The 23,177-nt window shown below is 60.0% G+C and overlaps 2 protein-coding genes across 8 annotated transcripts in view; one reads left to right on the top strand and one right to left on the bottom strand.

Annotated features, from left to right (window-relative positions):
* Nucleotides 1-1,924: 1,924 nt before the first annotated feature.
* Nucleotides 1,925-7,553, bottom strand: TMEM80 (transmembrane protein 80). The gene is made up of 5 exons (XM_060302717.1): nucleotides 7,523-7,553; nucleotides 5,443-5,462; nucleotides 4,482-4,575; nucleotides 4,301-4,393; nucleotides 1,925-2,963 (listed from the first exon to the last, which is right to left on the bottom strand). The coding sequence occupies exons 1-5, from the start codon at nucleotides 7,539-7,541 to the stop codon at nucleotides 2,758-2,760; spliced, it is 432 nt and encodes a 143-aa protein (XP_060158700.1). The 5' UTR covers nucleotides 7,542-7,553; the 3' UTR covers nucleotides 1,925-2,757.
* Nucleotides 7,554-7,720: 167 nt separating this feature from the next.
* DEAF1 (DEAF1 transcription factor) overlaps nucleotides 7,721-23,177 on the top strand; it is a 26,879-nt gene continuing 11,422 nt past the window's right edge. For 3 of the 7 annotated variants that reach the window (XM_030850984.3, XM_070046048.1, XM_060302713.2), the window contains exons 1-10: nucleotides 7,721-8,717; nucleotides 10,878-10,975; nucleotides 12,378-12,507; nucleotides 12,793-12,939; nucleotides 13,437-13,576; nucleotides 14,462-14,527; nucleotides 17,986-18,112; nucleotides 18,847-18,975; nucleotides 19,336-19,464; nucleotides 21,076-21,323. In XM_030850984.3, the coding sequence (XP_030706844.1) occupies nucleotides 8,429-8,717; nucleotides 10,878-10,975; nucleotides 12,378-12,507; nucleotides 12,793-12,939; nucleotides 13,437-13,576; nucleotides 14,462-14,527; nucleotides 17,986-18,112; nucleotides 18,847-18,975; nucleotides 19,336-19,464; nucleotides 21,076-21,323 (1,503 nt within the window). In that variant the 5' untranslated portion in view covers nucleotides 7,721-8,428. Of the gene's footprint in view, nucleotides 8,718-10,877; nucleotides 10,976-12,377; nucleotides 12,508-12,792; nucleotides 12,940-13,436; nucleotides 13,577-14,461; nucleotides 14,528-17,985; nucleotides 18,113-18,641; nucleotides 18,688-18,846; nucleotides 18,976-19,335; nucleotides 19,465-21,075; nucleotides 21,324-23,177 lie in introns of all 7 variants that reach the window. The other 4 variants (XR_004038043.3, XM_060302714.2, XR_004038046.3 and 1 more) reach the window with 3 other exon arrangements.

The raw sequence follows: 23,177 nt of genomic DNA, 5'->3' as shown, positions 1-23,177 counted from the left end.
TTAGTCCGCGCGTCTGTCCGCCCGTCTGTCGGAGCCTGGTTCCAGAGGAGAGAGGGACGCGCGGAGGAGCCGGGGCGGGGCGCGGGGAGGAACCTGAGCGGCAGGTTAGAGTCACCGTGCGCGGGCGGGCACTGGGCAGGGGCGCGGGTGGGACGTGGATGCCCCGCCCACCCCGCCCCCGCTCCAGACCCCGCCCCCACCGCGGCTCCCCGCGGACGGTCCCCACAGCCACCCGGGTCCCTCTGCGCAAACCCCACCCCTAAAGCGGGGGCGCTGGTGGACGGGTGGGCGGGGCCTGGAGCCCATCCCTCGCTGGGGTGCTCTGGGCGACAGCGCGCCCCGACGCTGCTCTGAGCTCTACCCGGGGCAAGCCCAGCTGCCTGCACCCCAGAGGAGTGGCGTGGAGTCCTGGGGAGGTCAGACCTGCCCCTGCCAGGTGCCCCCAGCCTCAGGTGCCCCAGGACCCGGGGCCGAGTCCCATCCTCTTCCACTGGGGCCCCTCTGGTCTGGAGGGAGCGCTAGGGCCAGGCTTTAGTCTGAGTGAGTCTCAAAGGTAGGACCATGGGCCAGAGGTCCTGCAGTCCAGCTCCCTGAGCTTGCCAGGTCGGGGGCGGGGATACCTCCTCCACGATCTAGGAACTCCTGAAGTCTCTTTCCTTGTGTCGCCCAGCCCAGCGTGGGCACCCCCTGAGGAGCGGGGTTATCCCACGGCCGGGGAGGGGGGCGTCGGGACGCCTGTGGCCTATGCTGTCCTTGAGTGCCAGGGCAGCGTTGGTGTGAGAGCGCTCCGGGCAGTGACCCCCACTTTAGGCCAGGCCCCAAGCTCTGCCCGCCGTTCTGTCTTTCCTCCTGCTGAACTGATCCCCAGGATGGCCGTGCCCACCAAGCTGGGTAAGGAGGGCAGGCCAGGTGGTGGTGGGCACCCCCAGGCACCCCAAGGCTCCCGCTGTTGTCCTGGGGTGGGGGGAGCAGGAAAGGTGTGCCAGGACGTGGTCCTAGAAGGCCGCGCAGCTGGTGTTTGCCAGGAGCCCCAGCTAAGGAGACACAGTGTCCTGGAAGGCCAGCGGCATTGTCCCTCCCCATATCGCCAGGGCCTTCCTGCCTGTCTGGGGTGTTACTGGTGAGCTCGCACAGGGGTACAGGGAGTGGCCTTCGTCCTCCAGCCCCGCCCTGCCGCAGAGCCCTGGCAAGGCCTGGCTTCCTGGTTCCGCCTCCCCTCTGCTGACGACGTCCCCACAGGGGACGGCACGCCAGCCCTTCCAGGAGTCTGAGCCTGAAAGGGCAAAATGTGGGAGGCGCGCAGGGAGGGGAGCAGCTGAGGTGGGAGTTCTCTGCTTCTGAAATCAACGTGATTGGGAGCACTGATGCCCTCAAGAATGCAGTTGGGGGCCTCGAGTCCCAGGCTGCTCGGTGGCCACCTTGGGTGTGGTATGCCCCGTGGCCAAAGCAATGGGGATGCCAAGGGCCTGGTCCAGACTCTCGGGCAGGCTGTGAACCGGGAGGACAACAGGTATCTTGCTGCCTGGGTCTGCAAGGGAGGGGCTGAGGTTCCCAAAGACAGCAGGTGTGGCCATCGCGGCCTCCCCGAGCCCATGTGGGCGGGAGAGGGTGGAGCCCTGATGAGCGCACAGGAGGGTAAGCAGGGGGACGCCCCCACTGGCCTTCGGGGCTAGAGGCGCACGCTGGTCCTGAGCTAAAGAAGTTGGCGGAGCAGAGAGCTCTCTGCTCCCACTGGCCCCCTAAGGGTAAGACTGACGAGGCTGACACCACCAGTCCCCCTCACTGAGGCCAGCCCCGGGGAGGCCCAGGCTGGGGGAGCGCAGCTCCAGGGCTGCTGCGTGGGGCCTGCAGCGGGCACGCGGCCTGTGCCCTGAGGGATGAAGGGAGAACCCTGGAGGAGACAGGTGGCTGCAGCCAGGAGCAGTTCAGAGAGGTAGAGAAGCTTCTTTATTTAAAAATACCGTGAAGAGAGACTATCCAGATGCTCAAACACAACGTTACTCGAGACTTAGAAAACGTGAAATTGAGACCAAGGGAAGTCACTAGGAAACATCGGCGCAGACCCCTTCCAGGAGCACTTGCAGAGGGCCTGGGAGCCGGACAGCACCCCTACGGGGGCCTCTCCAGCTCTCCTCCCCCCCTCTGCGCTGGGGCTTCCAGGTCACCTTCGCCTTTCTCCAGAGCCCCCAAGGGAAAGGAAACCCCCCAGCCCCGAGTTGCCTGGCCCTCGGCAGGTGCCTCCTGTGCGCGGCAGAGCGCACCACCTGCCCGGGGCTTGGCCCGCAGAGCAGGACCCCTGGTCCCTGTGCCACCCCGAAGCTGCAGGGAGAGCAGAGACGGCCGATCCCGGCCTGAGAGGGAGATGCCACGGACACCGCGAGGGCACTGGCCTGGCTGCCTGCCTTCCAAAGGCCTCTTTCCCCTCTGCACCCCGGATGTCGGTGGCTGCTGAAGCCAGACCCCCACCAGCCCGAGATGTCCCCGCGATTCCCCGCAGACCGGCGGGGACAGCCCCACCCCTGCTTCCGCCACACCCAGCCCCTGCCCAGCACCTTGTTCTGCCCTGGTTCCCGACCCCACCTCCGCCTCACAGACCCTCCACACCATCTGACCCTCTAACAAACACTGAGGCAGGTCAGCACGAAGATGTCCTTCCCGCTCAGCAACTGTCAGTGGGGGAGGTGACGGCTGGGGCACAGTCTGGCTCTGAGGAAGGTCTCCTGCCCAGGGCTGTCCCGCGGGCCGGGCACCGCCCACCTAGCCCTCGAAGCCGGCGATGGCCACCGCCTGCAGGACGGCCTCCAGGCCGTGGAGCACCAGGAGCACGGCGCTGAGGGCCGAGTCTGCCCACAGCACCAGGGTCTGCCAGAGCAGGAAGTAGACGGACAGCAGGGCACCGCCCACCGTGAGGACCAGGCTGGCGGCCAGCGGTACCTCGGCTTCCATCAGGTTGCCCTTGGTGCCTGGAAAGCAGAACAGACGTGCTGGGTGAGCGCCGGGCTTTGGGACGCACGGGCCCGGGAGCGCTGACCCCCTCAAGAGTGGCCGTGAGACCCGTGCCAGCTTTGACCACCATGTGATGCTTGAGGACTTGAGTGAAAGATCCCACTGTGACCGCTGCAGGGGACTCTTCAAAGTGTCGGAAAGCAAACGCAAAAAGGGGCATGTCTTCCTTAGTGAGGAAGAAAGCCAACCGAGGCTGTGATGTTCTACTCTTGGTCTTTGGGTCAGTTGTGTGCGTGGGAGAGGGAATTTGGTTTTCTAAAGACAATTCCAACTGTATTCTGACACCTTTTCCTAATTCCACATTGACTGAGAAGATTTTGTTTAAAATTTCCAAAAATAGTTCACTTTGGGCTAAGGTCGTCGTGGAAAATTTCACGCACATTTACAAAAAACAAAGCAACTGCACGTTTTACAAACAAATGGGTCAGCATGGAAGACGCTGATCTCCAGCTGTCCCGGCCACGGGTGCCCAGGGTGCCCCTGGAGCGTGAGGGACTTGCGGATGCCCAGCGACTCTAGTGCCGTTTGCCACCCTCCCATGGGCACGGGCTTGTCTGTGTCGGGGGTCTGCGTGTGCCGGGGCCCGGGATGTGCCGGCTGTTCTATCAGCCATTCCAGAGGCAAGAGCGTTTCTCAGACGCGTCAGCGGAACACACAGCGTGGTCCCGTTTAGAAGAGATGTGCTCACGTCTGTGTGCCTGTGGCTGGGAATGGGGAGACGTGGGCCCTGATGGTGAGCTGAGGAGGGAGCGGGGGAGCTCTCTCGGGGCTCCTATACTGTCTCAGCTTCAGGACGTGAGGGGAGTCGGCCGAGCAAGATTCTGGCTGGGGGCGTCCAGGAGCCGCACTGGGGAGGCGACGGAGCTTTCACCCTCCAGGCCCTGCTGCCCTGGTGGGGTCCTGACAGAACTTTCCAGATCCTTCTCCTCCTGACCACTGAGGCCAATGGAAGGGGAGGAAGGGGGTGGGGGTGAGTGTTTTAGGGCCCCGGGGTTGATGACTGAGCTGGGTTCTAACCTCGGTGCTGTTTGTTACCCAGCAGCTTGTGCACAACATGCTTCCAAACAGGAAGCATCCCCACCAAGGACGTGGCCAATATTCTTCGTCTTGTGGACAAAGCTTCTGGACAAATTAATACTTAATGACACTGTAAGGCGAGGCCTGCAAAACCATGCGTGAGCAGTTTAAATCAAAAGTGTCTCTAAGAACCACGTTACAAAATGATCAACATGTAAAGGTTCGCACATAAACCTAGCAACAATCTCAAGTACTACGTGGTTTTCAGTCAACTCACCAAAGTATAACCGAATTGCTTCCAGAATCCCCATCAGAAAGAGCAGAGTCAGGTCGAGGACCAGGTAACTGTGAGGGTAAGTGAAAACCTGGCCTGGAGAAAAACAGGCAACAAAGCTGAGCCCCTGTTGCAGGACGCAGGGTACCCACACCTTTGAGCTGCCTTTTCGCACGAGACTTACTTTTATACACGGCCAGCAGGAGCGTGGCTAGGAAATAAAGGGCATAGTACATTCCACTCAGATAGAGCAGCATCTGAAGAGGGAGCGATGAGAGCTGGCCAGCGATTAAGGACTCTCAGGCCCAGCAAATGACCCTGCCCGAGGGCACCCACCTGGGGAGAGTGGACAGAAGGGGCTGCTCCGCCACCTGTCCAGAGGCCCTGCAAACACGTGGGTCCAGCCCAGGCACCTGCGGGTGGCCACGAAGACGTGGCCGACAGCCCCCTGCCTGGCTTCCTTTGACACCCCTCCTGGTGCCACCACACCTGGCAGGGCTCCTGTGGGCTCCGGGGTGGGGCTGGGGCTCCCCCCCAGGGGACATCCTAGCCTAGAGCAAGAGGACCGGGCACATCCTTGGTGACTGCAGGCAGGACGGCCTCGGCACCCCGGGCTTCCTCAGGTGGCATCACCCTGACCTAGGTCCCAGTTATAACATTGAGAGCAAAAAGTGACCTTTTTCACTTTCTTCAAAGAAAATGTCTTTCTCTTTTTTGGGGGGCAGTTTAATACCCACTAGCAACTTTCCTGAGCTCTGAACACTTCGTATTTGTTTATGCTAAAACAAGTCTGTAAGTTTTCCAAGTGAGGGGTTTTCGCGCTCCTGCCCCCCTGGGCCCGGAGGGAGTCAGGCAGCCACCCCTCGGCGAGGGGCTGGGCAGGAGGCACCAGCGGAGGAGGTTGTATCAACTCTCTCCACCTGTTAGTGGACGCCCTTCCCACTCAGTGGAATGACTACTCAGAACTTATAGGGAAGGTGGGGCTGGGGGCTGGGGGCTTAAAGCAGCAAAAGGCAGGGGCCAAGAGCCGACTTCAGGCGCCTGGAGGGCCACAGGGATGTGGCAGCGGGAGAGCCGACTTCAGGGGCCTGGGAGGCCTGAGTCTTGGGCTGACGGAGGGCCACAGCGATGCAGCAGCGGGATACCACCGTGGAGGAAGCTGTCCCTGGAAGAGAAGGTACAGTCAGAGAGGTCCCAAGTCCTACCAGGATGCTCCAGCGGCCTGTTCTCCTGTTGCCGCGGATTTATGGCCCGCAGCTAGGTTCCTTTCCAGCACCTCTGCACCCACTGTCCCTCCAGGGAGGATCTGACCATCTGCTCTTCTGAACCTGAGGCTGGGAGTCAGGGCGCACCCACAGGCGAAGCCCAGATCCGCACCTGAGGCCAGATGCCAGGAGAGAAACCGGACACACAGCTTTTCTCAGCTCGTATCTGCCACACGTACATAGATGAAAACGTTTTTTGATTCAGGTTACAAGTCTCTGTCATGGATAACAGATGTTTGCTTTCCTCTGGAATTCTATTCATGGCCCCAAATATCCGTCCCCGAATAAGAATCTCCTAAGCCAGCCATCTAGTCCCTTTCCAACCCTCTCCCGCCACACAGCAGTTACACATTCTGCCCGCGTCTTCAGATGACAGTGTACGGTGACGCGCCAGTAACGACTCCGAATTTGCCAGCAGCGAGTAGGACGCTGCTCTCTCCTACTCCATTTCCTCCTTAGTCCCCAGGGGGCAAGAGAGAAACTCCCAGCCTGGGTGAGCCTTCGCTTCCTTGGCAGATTCGAGGTCCTCTGGGAGTCTCACTTAGGTGGGGGTCTTACCTGGGTCAGCACAGGACACGGGTGACGGAGAGGCAGCACGTGCTGAGCACGGGGAGCCTCAGAGGGTGCCGAGCACAGATCATTAATAAACCTTCATCGCGATATGGGAAGGGTGCTCTCTAAACCCGATCCCTTCTTTTCCCAGGCCCAAGCTAAACTAGGCTGCCTCGATACCTGTCATTATTTGAGTGGATTTCACGTTGATCGGGATTTTGCTCCCTTCTGACCCTTCTCTTGACAGTTCGCTTCAGACCTTCAGATCTACTTGCCAGCTGCCCATTGTTATGCTTGAGATGATGGGGCTCAGGGAAAAAATGCTGTTGAAAAACCTTCAGCGCCACGGGATTTAAATAATTGACATGAAGGGTAGCTACAATTAGATATGCTGCGCTAACGATTTCAGACCTACAGAAAGAGGCTCATTCTGACTAAAGATAACCGTGGCTTTTAGAACTTCGCATTTTTTGTCAGTGATTCACAGTAATAACAATGTGGCCGTCAGAAGTTAAATGTGAAAGCAAAGAGAAAGAATGTTTTTCCTTGGGTGATATACGAGGGGTGTGAAGCGGACAGCTCTGGTGTAAACGTAATTTTCCACCAAATGAAAACGCGCGAACCTCAGTACCCGTGGCCTTGCACAAAGGTCTGGCGCTTGGGAACCCCGGTGCCGGGAAACTCTGTCTGAAGCTCAGACCACAGAGTCTGCTTCTTTGTCAGCTGCCCAGCTCACCGCTCCCGTCTAGTCCCAGCCTCTCCTCGCACGAGTAATTTCGGAGCCTGACAGCTGAGATGTGGAAATTGGCCTTTTCCATCCGGCCGAGTGAGCGCCCGGGGCCGCCCGCGTACCTCGCTCTGGTTCCACGAGCTGTGCGGTACGGGCTCTTACAGACCCAGCGGTCAGGACTTCGAAGGGGCTGCCGACCGGCCGGCCCCCCGCCGCCCCGCGCAGGGCGCCACCGAGACAGGACGAGCCCGTGAGCCGGCAATCCCGGCGAGAATCCAAACCTTCGCTCCAGAAGCCGGTCCCACTGGGCCCGCAGGCGGGACCCACTCCAAACCGGGGTGTCCCCTTCCTGCCGGCCCCGGACGAGCCCGTCCCGCTCGCTGCCGGCCCACTGGGTCGGGGGGCGCCGACCGTCCCCTCGGGGGGGCCGTGACCTCACCGCCGTGGCTCCACTGCCCCGCGCGTTCACGGGAAGCGGCGGCGCGGACCCGGGACGGGTTCTCCGGGCCAGGATCTCACCTTGTGGACACATGAAGTCCACCGGTTAACGACCCCGGCGAGCTGCACCCGCAGCTCGCCCTTCCCCGCAACAGGAGGAACCGAACCAACCGAATCCATCTCCCGGGGCGACCTCCGAGAACCCCCTAGGCCTCCGCGACACCGCACCCAGCCCCTCACCTCGCCGCGAGGCCGCCATCTTGCCGCGGCCCGCCCCGCGGCCCGCCCCGCGGCCCGCCCCGCGGCCCGCCCCGCGGCCCGCCCCGCGGCCCGCCCCGCGGCCCGCCCCGCGGCCCGCCCCGCGGCCCGCCCCGCGGCCCGCCCCGCGATCCCGGCATCCTCTCGGAGCCGGACGCAAACGGCGTCCCTTCGGCCATTTTCGCTTCTGCTCCCGAACGGGCTCGACGGCGTCGCGTTTCGGGACTTGATCCCGAACTGTGGCCGAGGCCCGATTAGCCCGTCCGACAGCGCTCGGGCACTTTCGGACAGGAGGAGGCGGAGAGCCGAGGCTCGCTCGTGAGGATCCCGGCTCGGGACCGTTCGGCTCCGCTCGGCTCCTTCTCGGGCGGGCTCGGCTCCCGCGGGCGGCGGGTGCAGGCGGAGCCTGCAGCGCAAGGTTCTCTAGGCCGGGTCGCGTTGCGTCGGAGTCCGGCGGAATCGGCCTCACAGTAGGGGACCCCGATGACTGGGGACCACGGCCGACGCGGCCTTCTAGGCCTTGAGGAGGGCTAGCGCAGAGCCTCTCGGAAACCCTCGTGCGGCCTCGGACCAATTCGGACCGACTCGGCTCCGCGCTTCGGACCACTTCGGCCCCCCTCGTTTCCGGACTCTAGGCCTCGGCTTGGCTGGACTCGACCGGGCCGCTTCGTGCCGGTTCGGGCCCTATTCGGGCGGCCCCGGCTCGGCTTGGCGGCCGGCTTCGGGCGGGCTCGGCTCAGCTCGGCTCGGTTCGGGCAGCCCTCCTCGGTCAAGCTCGGCCCGTCTCGGCCCGGCTCGGGCGGCCTGCTCGGGCGGCGCGCTTCGGGCTCCGTCCCGGCCTTCGGGCGGCCCCGGCCGGCGCCTTCGGGCGGGCTCGGCGGAGTCCGGATGGAGGACTCGGACTCGGCCGCCAAGCAGCTGGGCCTGGCCGAGGCGGCGGCGGTGGCGGCCGCGGCCGCTGTGGCGGCGGCGGCCGCGGCCGCGGCGGGAGGCGAGGCGGAGGAGCCCGTGCTCAGCAGGGACGAGGACTCGGAGGAGGACGGAGACTCGGAGGCGGAGCGCGAGACGCGGCGGGTGACGGCCGTGGCGGTGATGGCCGCCGAGCCCGGGCACATGGACATGGGCGCCGAGGCCCTGCCTGGCCCCGACGAGGCCGCCGCGGCCGCCGCCTTCGCAGGCAAGTGCCGCCCGCCCGTGGTTCCCGCGCACCTGTCCGCACCTGCCCTACACCTGCCCTGCACACCTGCCCCGCACACTCCCGCACGACCTGGCGGCACCTGCTCCGCGCGCACTCCTCACACTTGTCCTCCACGCGCACCTGCCCTGCCCACGCCTGGCTGACCACCCACCCTCCCCCAGCACATGCCTCGCACCTACCTTGTGTGTCGTGTGGTCCCTGCACACCTGCCCCATGGGAGCATCCTGGCCCTGCCCTGCCGCATACTTGCTCCCTGAACTCCTTTCCTTCCTTTCAGTGCTCTGCGCTACTTCCAGAACCTTCTCAGCACCTGCCTGTTGCCTTGCGTGTCCTCTCCTCCTCTGTCCTGGGTGCTGGTGACCCAGGGGTCAGACACGGGTCCTGTCCTGGAGGAGCCCGGGGTTGGGTGCATCTGGTCACCCAGAATCCTGAGGGCCTGCTCAGGTGTGACCTTAGCCCTGGGGAGCAAGGCATCTCACTTAGTCTGGGAGGGCCCGCAGCCTTTGGGGGCAGTCCCCTCTGGCCTGTCCGTGGGGCCCCCATTTCCTCCTTTACGGATCTTCCCTTCTTCGGGCACCACCGGGCTGCTGGCCCACGCTTTTGTTCTTGCCGCACAGAACATTCTCATTTTCAAGGTTCGTGAGCCATGCCCCAAAGCGCCCTTTAGAGGTTGTGTCTCCCCGGGGCACCGTCCCGAAGGAGGTAGAGACTTTCCTAAGCATTGTTCCCTCCCACTTGGGCTCCCGTGTGGCCGGCAGAGCCGGGCACTGGAACCCCTGGGGAGCATCCTAAGGCTCTTCTCCCCGAGGGAATTTCATGGGTTTCAGAACTGGACAGCGGCCTCCCCACCCAGTGCTCCGGTTTTTCTGGCCCTGGAGGAGCTGCGTGGGGCCTGCAGCCCGTTCTCTCACTGCCCCGGTGCCTGTGGTCTGTCCGGGATCCTCGCAAAAGGCAGGGAAAGAAGGCTTTGTGGCCCTTAAAGGGTTCCATTTTCATTGCTAAACTCTGGTTTAAAGTTGAGATCTTGGATGGTGAAGTTTTTCTTCAGCTTTGTGTTGTTTTTGCACGGGTTTTTCTGAATGCAGAAAGGGAATGTGATGCTATTCACACGTTGGAGACACGTATTGACATCACGTGTTTCTTTCCTGCAGAGTTTTATCCTTGTGTTTTTCCAGTGTGTTAAAACTTGTTGGTTGTGAATTACCGAGGCCAGGTGATTCCCGGGTTTCTGTAACTCAGCAGGACAGGGTGCTGGCTTGAGGCTGCCTCCCGGGCTGCTGGCGAGCTCTTTAGACCTGAGCTTGTGTTCAGACCCCTCGGGCCCGGGCTCCCTGGGACACGGTGGAGGAGACAGATGGGGAGCAGGTGTTTTTAGAGCAGTTTAAGTGAGCTCGGGCTGATGGAATGTGCAGGACTCTCGGTCAGTTTGAGCACCTCCCCCAGGCCACAGGCGCTCTAGGTTTGGGACATTCCGGAAGGCAGCGCCACCCCTGGTGGCTGGGGGAGCATCAAGGGAGGGCTGTCCGGGGCAGCCCATCAGGAGTGGGCCATGGGCAGTGGGGGGAGCACGGGGGGCGGGGCGCGGCGGCGCCCCCGTGTACAGACGCTGCTAGGAGGGGCCGGGCTTAGAGTTGGGGGGCGCGTGGGGTGGGCACAGGCAGGTCTGCCGCTTTTCAGGAGGAAGAGGTCCGTGGCAGGTAGGGGTGAAGGAAGGGGAGGGAGGGATAGACATGAGCCTTCCTGCACTGACCTGCAGGAGAGGGGCCAGGAGGATCCCCACCCGGAAGGGAGGGAACTCTAGGATTTTAGGGGCCTCTTTGGGGTATGGTTTTAAGTAGAAGGGAGCGAGATGCCAGGGCAGAGCTGTGGCCAGCTCAGTGGGTGCGTGAGGGCAGGCGTGCCCTGTGGTCTACACTGTGCGTGGCAGGCTCTGTGGAGAGGGAGAGGTGGCCTTTTGTCCTTGGAAGGACCAGGTCATTCAGACTGGTCTAGAAACGTTGGTCGGGCGTTTCGTGTACAGCGTGAGGCCTCCCACGGTAGCTCAGGTACTTGACCTGGACCCACCGTGGGCTGCCCCCCACCCTCGCCCTGTCCCCAGTGGCCTTTGGCTGGGCCCTGAGTGAGGCTCCTGTGTTGCAGAGGTGACCACTGTGACAGTGGCCAACGTGGGCGCCTCGGCGGACAATGTCTTCACCACGTCGGTGGCGAACGCCGCCTCGCTCTCGGGCCACGTGCTGGTAAGCCGCCACGGGAGCGCTTCCGGCCCCGAGGGGGGTGGCCCGTCCCCCAGAGACCCTGAGCCTGCCCTGTGCTGACTGCCTGGGGAGGGGAGGGGAGGGGAGATCTCACGGTTTCCTTCTAGCCTGGATCACGCACCTGGGACGCTGTACACCTGAAAGCAAAGTGGTTGTTACTGAGGTAGTGACAGACAGAAAAGTGTTGCTCCTGAGTGTAAGGGCAGCAGGTTGGTGAAGGGCTCAGGGGTGCAGATCTAAGAGTCTTGGTTTATTTCTTCTGGTATCAGGATGCACGCAAGCTGATAGCCAGGCAGTGACGTGGTGCCTCTGGCCGGTGTCCTGCCTGACAGCAGACTCTGTCACGTTCTCGTTTTCTAGGAGGGGCTGGAGCCAGAGGGTCGGGGAGTTAGGGGCGGCCCCAAGTCAGCGGGCTCTGAGGACAAGAAGACCCAGAAACTAGTGTGATCCTTCTGGGAACTGACAAGGAGAGGGGGTCTCGAGTATCGACATGTCTCACATGCCTTCGTGAGAAAAATACTTTGCGGTTCTCGAAGGAACGCAAAGCGTTCTGTGGTTCCGGTCGAGAGCTGTACGAGTGCAGTGATTCAGATGCAGGCAGTGTAGACGCCCTTACTGAGGCGTTGACCCTGCAGGCCTGTGAGAGCAGGCCAGGTGTGTGCATGCGCACGCCGGGTGGAGGGCCCGCAATCCCACGATAAACTTCTACTCACCTCCCCTGGTTTGAAGGCCACATTTTCAGATGTAAGAAAAGGTCTTTGTCTTAGTTTTATCCTCAGCGTGAAAGCACGAGAGTGTCCCAGGCCTTGGTGTGGACGGGGTGCGCCGGGGTCTCTAGTCCACTCCAGGGCTGTCTGAGTGAGGCCATGAGCGTGTGCCTGTGGGCAGTTGGGGTGGGTTTAGCGCCCGCAGGGATAGGAAAGGGGCATCTGGCTGGCCCAGAGGAGGCAGGCGCGGTCACGGCAGCATCCAGCCCCAGTGGAGAGGCATGTAAGCAGCGTGGCTTGGGAAGCCCTGTGTCTGGGTGGGCTCGGGCATGAGAAGGGGTCCTGCACTGGGCCTTGGCTGTGCTTATGAGCTTGGCCTCTCGGAAACCCTCCTCTGAGGCCTGCAACCTCAGAGGCTGCCCAGGCAGACGGGAGGGCATTTCCTGTTCCAGGAACACATTTATCCCTTAACTTGGACAAGCCATGTGAGCATTCGCTCAGAGCCATGCAGACCTAGTGTCGCCTCTTCTTGGCCTTGGCTCTGCATCTGAGAAGCATGAGGCATGGTGGACCCCCCGGTGGCGGTGTCAGCTGGAACCTCTCTGTAGGACCATGTCCCGGTGTGCAGGTGTGCGCCAGCCGCTGTCACTTGAGACTACTGGTGTTCTTTCCCCCAGTCGGGCAGGACAGCCCTTCAGATCGGGGACAGTCTGAACACCGAGAAGGCCACGCTGATCGTCGTGCACACGGACGGGAGCATCGTGGAGACCGCCGGGCTGAAGGCACCCACTGCCCCTCTCACCCCCGGTATGCCCTCCTGCTCCAGGCCTCGGGGGCAAAACGCTCTGAGAGCTGGTGGAGTTTATCCTGGGGGTGAATTTTATCTTGTGGTGAATTTCAAATTTCAAATACTATTTAGTTTAAGTATAAAAAGTGGATTTTTTCAGGCAATAGAAGAGTTGCCCAGAGTTACAGGGGGCGATGCTGCAGAGCTGGGGGAAGAACCTGTTAGAATCAAGATGTTTTTTGTGCCTTTCTGTTATTCGGGGTGCGTTCAGGTCTCTCATTTTCATGATGCTTTCTTTGCTCAAGGCCCTCAGTCTCCTCCGACTCCTTTGGCTCCCGGCCAAGAGAAAGGTGGAACTAAGTACAACTGGGACCCATCGGTGTACGACAGTGAGCTGCCTGTGCGCTGTCGGAACATCAGTGGCACCTTGTATAAGAGCAGGCTCGGCTCAGGTGGGTGCATGCGGGGTGGGCCCAGGTGTGCACAGAGTGGGCCCAGGTGGGCTTGCGTGGAGTGGGCCCAGGCTGCTGCTTATCGCCTTCCCTTTGCATCCCCCACTGTAAGTTGGGGCCAAGGATGGCCATAATGACGCATAAACTAGTTAAACGGGCAGGTCGAGGAATGGGGTGGCCCGTGGTAGGAGCAGGGCTGGACCATGTTCCCTACGGTCCTGGGTCAGCTGGGTGACCCGTAGGTAGAAGGCTCTGCAAGTGGGAAGACGTCATGAGCTCCGTGTGGGATATGGTGGAGTGTGCGGTGACCGTGGACAGCAGGTCGGGGCTCAGGCATGCGGTGGGAAGCGCTGCCTGCAGATGTGGGCTCGCCGTGGGGCACCGAGGGAGCGGCTGAGAGCAGGCAGGCCCGGGACACCGAGGGGGGGTGGGCGGGAGGGGAGATGGGCCTGGCCCAGTGTCAGCGGGAACTACAGCGGGTGGCTTCGTCCTTTCAGGAGGCCGGGGGCGCTGCATTAAGCAGGGGGAGAACTGGTACAGTCCTACCGAGTTTGAAGCCATGGCAGGAAGGGCCAGCAGCAAAGACTGGAAGAGAAGCATCCGCTATGCGGGGCGGCCGCTGCAGTGCCTCATCCAGGTACCCAGGTGCCGCGCTTCCCCACCCTCCCTGCTCAGAGCCGCAAGCCGCAGGCCCGGCTCCTGGAGCATCGGCCGCAGGGCTTTCCAGGGTTCACAGGCTGGAGTCAGATGCGATTCAAGTCCCCCGCTCACTTGCTGTGTGAGTTACGTCACCTTTCCATCTGCTTCCTGATGTTCCAGATGGGATGTTGAGGGTGTTTGCTCCACACCTTGCCGTGAGGAGCGGCTGAGGCAGCGCAACAGCTTCCGCTCGAGTGCGTGTGACGTTTGTTTATTTATTAACAGGAGAAAATCAAATGGAAGTTTAATAACACGTATACATGGGAGAGGCTGAGGAAAACTGAGTAACTCTGCCTGTGACGTTTAATTAATTAGTTATTATTTTTTTTATGGTACGCGGGCCTCTCACTGTCGTGGCCTCTCCCGTTGTGGAGCACAGGCTCCGGACGTGCAGGCTCAGCGGCCATGGCTCACGGGCCCAGCCGCCCCGCAGCATGTGGGATCCTCCCGGACCGGGGCACGAACCCGTGTCCCCTGCATCGGCAGGCGGACTCTCAACCGCTGTGCCACCAGGGAAGCCCTGCCCGTGACTTTTTAAAAGACACCTAACTTCTCTCTCCTTGAGCTCGTCTGTGAGAGGAGAGGGCTCCTCGTTGCTGTTTCCGGTTTAGCTCTAGGAGGTTGATAGAGAAATCACGCCTACACTCCCTGGCAGGGGAGAGATAGATGCTGCCACCAGCAGAGATGTGTACGAGAGAAGGTTCTGGAAATGGTGGGATTTTACCTTCACAGGGGGATCGGGGTGAAACTGGTTGAGATCTGGGGCTGTTGACTCACTTCAGAGCCGACTTTCTCACGTGTTGCGGTACTTTTTAAATTTCAGGATGGGATCCTAAACCCTCATGCCGCCTCCTGCACCTGTGCCGCCTGCTGTGATGACATGACCCTGGTGAGTGGGCCCCTGCTCCCCTCAGCTCCTCTCAGAGCTGCTTCCAGCTTAGTTTCTTCCTCAAATTCTGGGTTTTGACCATTACTCTGATGAGTGAGGCCTCAAGTGGGCCCTGGGGCTGCTCAAAGAACGTTAAGGGAAACTTTCTTAAATAACGGAAAGCTCCTATAATGTCACCGTTTTTTTTTTTTTTATAAATCTATTCATTTATTTATTTTTGGCTGCGTTGGCTCTTTGTTGCTGCGTGCAGGCTTTCTCTAGTTGCGGCGAGCAGGGGCTACTCTTCATTGCGGTGTGCAAGCTTCTCATTGTGGTGGCCTCTCTTGTTGCGGAGCACGGGCTCTAGGTACCCAGGCTTCAGTAGTTGTGGCTCGTGGGCTCTAGAGTGCAGGCTCAGTAGTTGTGGTGTAGGGGCCTAGTTGCTCCGTGGCATGTGGGCTCTTCTCGGACCAGGGCTCGAACCCATGTCCCCTGCATTGGCAGGTAGATTCTTTAAGCACTGCACCACCAGGGAAGTCCCTATAATGTCATCGTCTTAACCGTACTTTTTTTTGTGGTGACAAGTATATATGTGCTGTTTTATGTTTTTCATTTTTAATGTCACGTTATAAAAAAACTACACTGAGCTGATTTATATAGAGAACTTTTAATGTCTTTTGAAGTCTTTTTTATTCTAAATTCTTAACTGTTTAAATAAAAGATATTTGCATTCGTTTGAACGTATATTGCTCTATAGCTTTCAAAGTGTGACACTAATTTGTTATATGTGGACTACCAGTTTTGTTTCAATGTTTCTATTGTTGAATATTATTTTTAAATGTCCTAAAATTAACTAGGAAGCTGCATAATGAGATTTCTTTTTTTATGGTTAATTAGCAGCAGCTATGGAAGAAAACTTAATTGGAGAGATGTTGTTGAGTGGGAAAACCAAATATTCTAAAATTGTCTAGTTCATGTGTAGATCACACATGAGTCTAGTAGAATGACCAGTAGGATATTTGTGTGAGAATAAGACACTTTTAAAGTTTGCTTGCGAAGATTGGTGGGTGACATTCTTGGAGATCTTCAGGGGTAAGAGGAGCAGAGTGGGGGGTCAGCCCCATCGGGAAGCATGGAGTACCTGGTACGGTTGTTTACGGTCACTCCAAACGCCGAAACCCTCAGGTGTCACCTGACGGCACATGTATGGGACGTGTGTACTGAAGCTAGAAACGGCCAGCAAGAGAACTCCGAGAAGACGTGGACCTGCGGGCTGGAGGCCGCAATGCAGTGAAGACGTCCTTCTCCCCACACTGGTCTGTGGGTTTAACACGGGTCTCTTCAGAGCCCCGGCAGGATCTTGTAGACATCAACAAGTTGATTCTAAGATTCATATCAAAAGGCAGAGGAAAGGGGTAGCAACACAGTTTTGAGGACGAAGACTACAAGTGGAGGAATCACAGCACTTGACTGTCAGACTTGCTGTATTGTTTCTGCGGCCAAGACGGTGTTTGGCAGAGGGGGACCCGTCGATCTAGGAGCAGACCCACCGTCCACACATGGACCTGCAGGTGTGGGAACAGTCGGACACTCACAGGCGTAGAAGTGACCCTTGACCTAAACATCACACTTTATATACACACGAATTCAAGATGGATCATACAGCCAAATGTGTCCAAAACTAAACTACAATTTGTAGAAGAAAATCTGCCCTGATCTAGGGTTAGACCTTCGACGTGGAACCAAAGGCACAGTCCATGAAATGAAAACTCATAGGTCAGACTTCATCAAATTGAAACATTGCGGCTTCTGCCTCAGGAGTAGTGCTGTGCAGGGCTCCAGGGACCCACTCCCCGGACACGTAACCCTAACTGGTGAAGATGATAAAAAGCAACCACTTAAGGTCTCTGGAGATTGTCCTGGGGGCATACAACAAAAAGAGAAACACTTATCCAGGAGAATCCTGTGAGTCTGGCGTTCGCGTCAGGCCCTGCTCCCTCCCTGCATCCCTCCGGCTCAGCCCAGGGAAACTCCATCGTCCCGGCCCCGCTCGTCCCTAGGGTGGAGGTCCACGCAGCTGAGGCCAGCCGAGACCAAGCGGCTTGGCGAGCAGGGCTGACGGCCTGAGTGCCGTTTCTGCCCTGCTCCAGGGCAGCCCGTGGGGAGGAGGCCGGCAATGCAGGAGGGCAGCCGGCTCAGCTTCCCACCGGGAAGTGATCACCCTGAGAAGCCTCCTCAAAGGTTTGTCCTGAAAGCCACCCAGTACAGGAGCCTAACGTGACGATCTGACAGTGGAGCCGTTTGCAAAGGGTAGAGCAGTTAGGTGGCTGAGTCCAACAGCTGGTGCGGTAGCTGGGTCACTGCCGCCTGGAGGCCTTTGTCCAGGACTGCAGCCAGGAAGCCCTGGAGGGAGGGGGAGTCATCTGCACAGCCACTCAGTACAGCACCTAAAATGTCCAGTTTCAGCAAAAATTGTGAGACATGTAAAGGGCCAGGGATATGTGAACCACACAGAAGAAAAGCAGCAGACGCAGGCACTGCCCGTGGTGGGGGCAGCAGACGAGGCTTCCAAGCAGCCTCTGTGTCTTCGGGGCTGAAGGAGACACGTCAAAGCGTCGTCAGCACGGGTCTCGGTCTGCGGGGGCACTTCAGGAGCGGGCGCTGACTTTCTCACAGTTGTGGAGGCAGGCAGCCCAGGTCAAGGTGCTGGTGTGTTCCTGGCGGGGCTCCTCCTGGCTTGTAGGCTCTCGCTTACTCAGCTGCTCCTACAAGGGCACTAATCCCGGCGGGTCAGGGCCCTTACCCTCAAGACCCCCGTTGCCTCCTTGCTCCAAATACGGCCACCCTGATGGTCAGGGCCTCACAGGTGGTCCTGAGGACACAGTTTAGCCTAGAAGGTGACGGCAATGTCTCAACACGTGGAGAAAATCAGTAAAGGGAGGAGCCACCGGGGAGAGCCCGGTGGAGATTCTGGGGTTGACACGTAGGACAGAAGCTCACTTGCGGGTCCACAGCAGGTTTGAATGGGCAGCAGGAAGGGCCAGCGAGCCCACAGGGGTCTTGGGCGTGAGCTGGGAGGCTCACCTGATCTTCACGTTTTCCTGCTGTTTCTGCTCCATCGAGGTTCTCTCCTCCCGCGTGTCGGGGCCTCAGGGTCTGCGGGGCGCCCCCTGCTCCCCGTGGGCCCTCTCCCTTCTCCTTCCTTTGTCCCCACTTGTTTTCTGTCTCCCGGGGATTCCTAAAAATTCGGTGTTGATATTACTCTCCTGTTGGAAGTGCTGTTAACTCACACGTTCTCTCTGAAAGTACCTTTTCTGTTATTTTAAGCCGTTTGGGGCCTAAAGGGAGCTAAGGGAGCTTTGCACGGTTCCGTCTTCTGGCCGCAGTCTGGGCATGTCTCCAGGCAGGTCGCCATTGGAGAAGAGTCCCAGGTGGCGTTTCCACGCATCTCACTTTGCCTCCCGCCCCCCCTCCCCCAGAGCGGGCCCGTCAGGCTCTTCGTCCCCTACAAGAGGCGCAAGAAGGAGAGCGAGCTGCCCGCCACACCCGTCAAGAAGGATGCCCCCAAGAACATCACCCTGCTTCCCGCCGCAGCCGCCACCACCTGTGAGTCACAGTGAAGCAGCTGTCGTCACGCGACATGCTCTTAGCGTGTCCTGCTCACGCGTGTGGCCGAGGGGTCTGGTTCAAAAGCAGGCACGGCTGCCGCTCATGGGGCTCCCTGGCCTCTTCGGTCCCGGCCTGTCCTTGGCACGGACTTCACTTCGCGCAGCCCTCAGGCCCTCTCGCCGCCCCGGGGGCAGGCGCGGCTGGGGCACGTGTAGGGAGGGCGGAGGCGGGGGAGGCGCCTGCTTCTGAAACCGGGAGGAGGCGAGTTGGGCTGAGTTGGGCTGCGGTGGTGGGAGAGGCCTGGGAGGCGCCCGGTCGCTAGGGACTGTCAGCAGCCTGACGGCTCCTGCGGGGGAGGCGCCCCATGTCCTTGGGGCTGGTCGGCAGGAGGAAACAGAGCCCCCAGAATGCCGGGGGCCCCGCTGTGTTTTCTCTTCAGCTTTGACAAAAATCTTTTTCTTAATTCAAGCTACAAAGTCCTTCTTACGTTCTTTTAAATTTTATCTCTTGCCTTCTGACGAGACAGTACATCCAGGTGCTCAGGACACACAGCAGGAGCTGCGTCTGCTGGGGTAGGCGTCTCTGGCCCCCCCCAGGCACCGCCCCTGCGGAGGTGGCTGTGGGCCGGCGGACGCTGCTGTGGCCCCCACGCACCCCGCCCCGACCCCTGGGTTTTTCTGCAATGTGCCCAGTGGGCCCAGCACGCGGTGACAGCTCTCCTGCTTTTCCAGTCACCGTGACCCCCTCAGGACAGATCACTACCTCTGGCGCGCTGACCTTCGACCGGGCGTCCACCGTGGAGGCCACCGCGGTCATCTCGGAGAGTCCGGCCCAGGGCGACGTCTTTGCGGGAGCCACAGGTGAGTTGTCTCAGCGCCTGGCAACGCGGCCCCAGCGGGTCGCTGGCAGGAGCTGTGGGGACCCCCGCAGGCAGGGGCGGCGGGACCAGGGCCTGAGAAGCTGAGGCTGCTCACGGAGCCTAGACGGGCGCCGCGGGGCAGAAACGCCCCATGTGCACGTGGAATGTTCTGGTAGCCGCCTCCGGAAAGTGAAAGGGAACAGTGGAAACTGGCTTTTGTACTGTGTTTTATTTCATGCAGAACATCCCAAATACTGTCCCTCTGACAGTTCACGTCCCCCACTTCCGCGGCTCAGGAGCTGCCCTGTTGGACGTGCAGCACAGCTGGGTCTCACGCCATCATGTCCCTCTCCCCTGACAGTACAAGAAGCAGGCGTGCAGCCCCCATGCAGGGTCGGCCACCCGGAGCCCCACTACCCAGGGTATCAGGACAGCTGTCAGATCGCACCGTTTCCGGAGGCCGCGTTGCCAACATCTCATCCCAAAATAGGTCAGTGTGGAAGAATTCTCCACGAGTGGCCGTCACGTGCAGAATCATCCTTCTGAAAGGCTTCCTAGGTGAAGTGGGGTGTGGGGCTTCAGGCCTGTGTTTGTAAAGCAGGTTTCACTGGAAGCTGCTGCTCATTTCTGTGTGGGGTGAGGCTGCTCACGTAGCGACCTTTGACCTGCAGAGCCTGAGATTCGGCTAGGCTCTGACCAGGACACTGTGCTTGGGGTCTGTCCCGTGAGGGCGCTCGTCCGGGTGGCCTCAGGTGAGAGGGTGTGTGCGTGTCTGCGACTCGCCCCGCCTGAAGCTTAACGGGGACGTGGCCCCACGTGTGCATTTTGAGCGATTTGTCACTGACGGCACGTTTTGGACACATTCTATGTCAGGACACTTTTTTACAGGGAGCATCGTAATCCCAGCTGGTGGACCTTTGTGTTTTTTACAGTTTCCGCCAGAGACAAGACAGCAAGATAGAAATTTGTCCCCGAGTCCTAGAAAACGCCCCTTCTCCTTCTCCTTTTCTTGTCTCGCCGCGCTCTCCTCTTGCTGTGACGCCCCTCCCACCCTTAAAGCTCGCCTCTGTTCTGCCTCTTCCCCACACCTTGCCTCAGACCCCGGCCCCAGGCCCGGTGAGCCTCCTGGCCGGGCTGTGGCCCTGCTGACTGCGGGGTCTGGGCAGGGACTGGATGGGGAGTGCCCACCCCATGCGGTCGGCCGTGCCCTGAGCAGGGCTGCGAGGCCTGGGCGACCAGTCCCCCGTCTGCTTGCTTGCTTGTTTGCTTGTTTCAGCGTGGACGCGTGGCTTCCTGTTTCATTCAGGGCGTTGCAACCTGTTGCTGGGATGATTTGTATTGGGATGGTCCCTGATTTGGCTGGCAGGGGCCCCGAGAGCGGCTGCTGCGTCCTCTGTCCACCCTGTCACGCTGCCTGCTTCCTTATGTCCGGGCCCAGGGCCCTGCCCTTGCGGGGGCGGGGCATGGCCAAGGGGGCAGGCGTCGCTCGTCTGGCTCCCGTGTGTCTCCTGCAGCCTGTGTCCAGTGACCTCCAGCTGGGGGCTTTTACACCGAGGACTCGGGCGATGCTACCGTCAGGTGTTCTTCTCTGGGAGGATGTTAGACATTCAGCAGCACGGCCTGGGTGTCTCTGCCCCCAGGCCCCCCGGGACAGGGGTGGGGAGCCCTCGCGCGTCCGCGTGTGCGAGTCTCCACTTCCCGTCCAGAACAGCGTCCCTTTGAGGTTCCCTCCCGCCTCCATGACTTTCTTCTCCAGCTGAGGGGACCCTGTCTCCTACATCCCTCATCAGCCCCCCGGGGACCACAGACATCCCCGAAGGCTTTCTGTGTGAGCAGAAACGAAACCAGGAGGTTTTAGTTCTTCCGTCTGCTTTACTTTTTATGTGATGTAACAGCCCCCCGCCCCACACTGGCTCTGCACAAGCTCTATGGTCACCTCACCTGCAGCTGTTGTGTCATCCATGGACGGGTGACTTGAAGGGGGGACCGTGGGTATGCTCTGTTCGCCACCCTACTTTCCCACGTTTGATGAGCGTGCAGAGGCACCTTGAAGCCAGGAGATGGGTTAAGTTCTTGTTGTGTTTTGCTTTCCACACGCTAGTGTTGACATCCTTGCCCGCCCTGGCGGTGCCTCCCTCCACCCCCACCAAAGCCGTGTCTCCCGCTGTGGTCAGCGGGCTGGAGATGTCGGAACAGCGGAGCTGGCTGTACCTGGAGGAGATGGTCAATTCCTTGCTCAGCACCGCGCAGCAGCTGAAGACGTTGTTTGAACAGGCCAAGCAGGCCAGCTCCTACCGAGAAGCCGCCGCGGCCCAGGCCAGAGTCCAGGCGGATGCAGAGCGGAAAGAGGTACCATTTGCGCAGCGGGTCTGGGGCTGCCACCTGCAGAGCCCGCCCACCTTCCTGGGCAGGGGACCTGGCGGCCCACGCACAAGTGAAGCTTCTCTGATAGACAAGTGGCCACCGTTACCTGTCGGGCGTTTTTGTCCCTCACACGCACCAGCGGTTGTTTTTGAGTGCTCGCCTGTTGTAGATGTCACTCACCTGGTCAGGCCGTCTTCCTCCCGGGGAAACGGGTCTCGTGTGTTATCAAATCTGGAGGAGCGTCCTCTGGTGTGTCTTTGGGGCAGAGGTCTTGCGGTCACCAGCCCCTCCAGGCACCCAGCTCTGTGGCCGCATCTCAGCCCCACGGGGACTCGCTTCTCAGCCCCAGAGGAGCCGTCACAGGTATTTCGCTGCTGATGAGGTCCCCGTGGTTCGGGAAGCCTGGTGCCCAGAGCGTTTCCTGCAGCACAGGGTCCCTCAGCCGTGTGGCGCCTTTTGGGATGCAGTCTTCCAGGTGATGTGGAGCAGGTGCCCAAGCCGAGAGGAGGTGTGTCCTCACTGCCCAGGGCTCATCTGGGGCCGGAGGAGGGCGGGCCGGGCTGCTTGGTACCCAGAGCCCTCTTGGGAGCGGCTGGAGGTGGGAGAACGGACAGTGATGCGTCTTCAGTGTCACTTTGGTTTGTAGGTGAGTCGAATTGGTTTATCTCCACCAAATCCATATAAGAAAAAGAATTTCAGTTAGTACTACTTTTTATAGGTAAAGGGGAAAGAAGAGCTTTTCAGGTGCAGTTTTCCTTTTTCTTCTTTTTTTTTTTTGGCCGCGCCGCCTGGCTTGCTGGATCGTAAGTAGGGGGCTCTCATTGCCGAGAGGCAGTGGATTGAAAGCCTACGTGCGTCTTTTATGGAGTTGCCTTTACTCTGCTGCGCCCCAGCCAGCCGCTCCGCATGGTCGCCTCTTCCTGCACTTCACTGATCTCCTTCATCTTCACTTCTTTAATAACTGACCTTTGGGTCAGCTCAGGATCTGCCTCTGTTCACTCCTTTCCTCTTGACTGGAAGCTCTGTTCCTTCCTTCACATTCCAGTCATTTTGATTGTTGGACCTTTTGGGTTATTCATGGCAGAAGCTCTGAGTTCTGTTGGATTCTCTCTCTTCCCCTGAAAAGCGCTGGACTTGGTTCTCAGAAGCAGCTGAGCTCCTGGCTGGTCTCCTGAACTCTGTTGTGTGAGGGGGAGTCTGTCTCGGTTACCTCTGCCCGTCACATCTCTAGTCCTGGTCTGGGTCACGTGCGGGAATGCAGGCCCTTCTGGGGGCGGGGGGCACCAAGATCCCTGCTCAGCGCCGCCTTCTGGGCTGCTCTTTCTGTTGGCTCAGCCCCGTGCTGGCTGCATGGGGGCGGCAGGTGCCTGTGGCCATCTGTGCTGATCTCGGTCGCCCTTGGCTTCCAGCCATCTGGCAGCTCCATCTTCAGCCCTCTGCCCACCCCCCAGCCCAGGTGACCACGGCCCCTTGCTGTGGCCCCACACACCTGGTGGGCAGGGGAGGCCCTGAGGCTGCCCCACCTGCGGGGGGCCTTCCCCCTCCCCCCTCCCCCTCGGGATTGGCTCCACCCCCCCCCCCACTCCTGTCCCACCTGCCTGGGCCTTTCTCCCCGCCCCTCCCCGGGGTTCAGCCCTGCAGACTGCTCTGGTCACCAGAAGGGCAGCTGCTCCTTCCTTTCTGGGTCTGGAGGCCGCACGCGCGGGGCAAGAGTGCGCTCTTGCTGCTCAGCTGCCGGTTCTTCAAACATTTAATGTCTGCACGTTCCATGTTCGTAAACAGTTTACTAGTCCTGTTTCTAAAATACTTGATCGTATCTGGTTTTTGCGGTTATAACCA

This window comes from Globicephala melas, chromosome 8 (genome assembly GCF_963455315.2).
Source record: "Globicephala melas chromosome 8, mGloMel1.2, whole genome shotgun sequence".
In the NCBI taxonomy this organism is placed as follows: Eukaryota; Metazoa; Chordata; class Mammalia; order Artiodactyla; family Delphinidae; genus Globicephala; species Globicephala melas.
The sequence above is the reverse complement of the archived record's forward strand: the minus strand, read 5'-3'. Positions and strand labels throughout refer to the sequence as shown.

Coding starts and splice junctions, on each gene's coding strand:
- TMEM80 (XM_060302717.1), bottom strand. Junction 4,576..5,442: donor GGACAGCTTCCTCCACGGTG/GTATCCCGCTGC, acceptor ATCGCTGGCCAG/CTCTCATCGCTCCCTCTTCA. Junction 2,964..4,300: donor AGCAATTCGGTTATACTTTG/GTGAGTTGACTG, acceptor TCTGCTTTCCAG/GCACCAAGGGCAACCTGATG.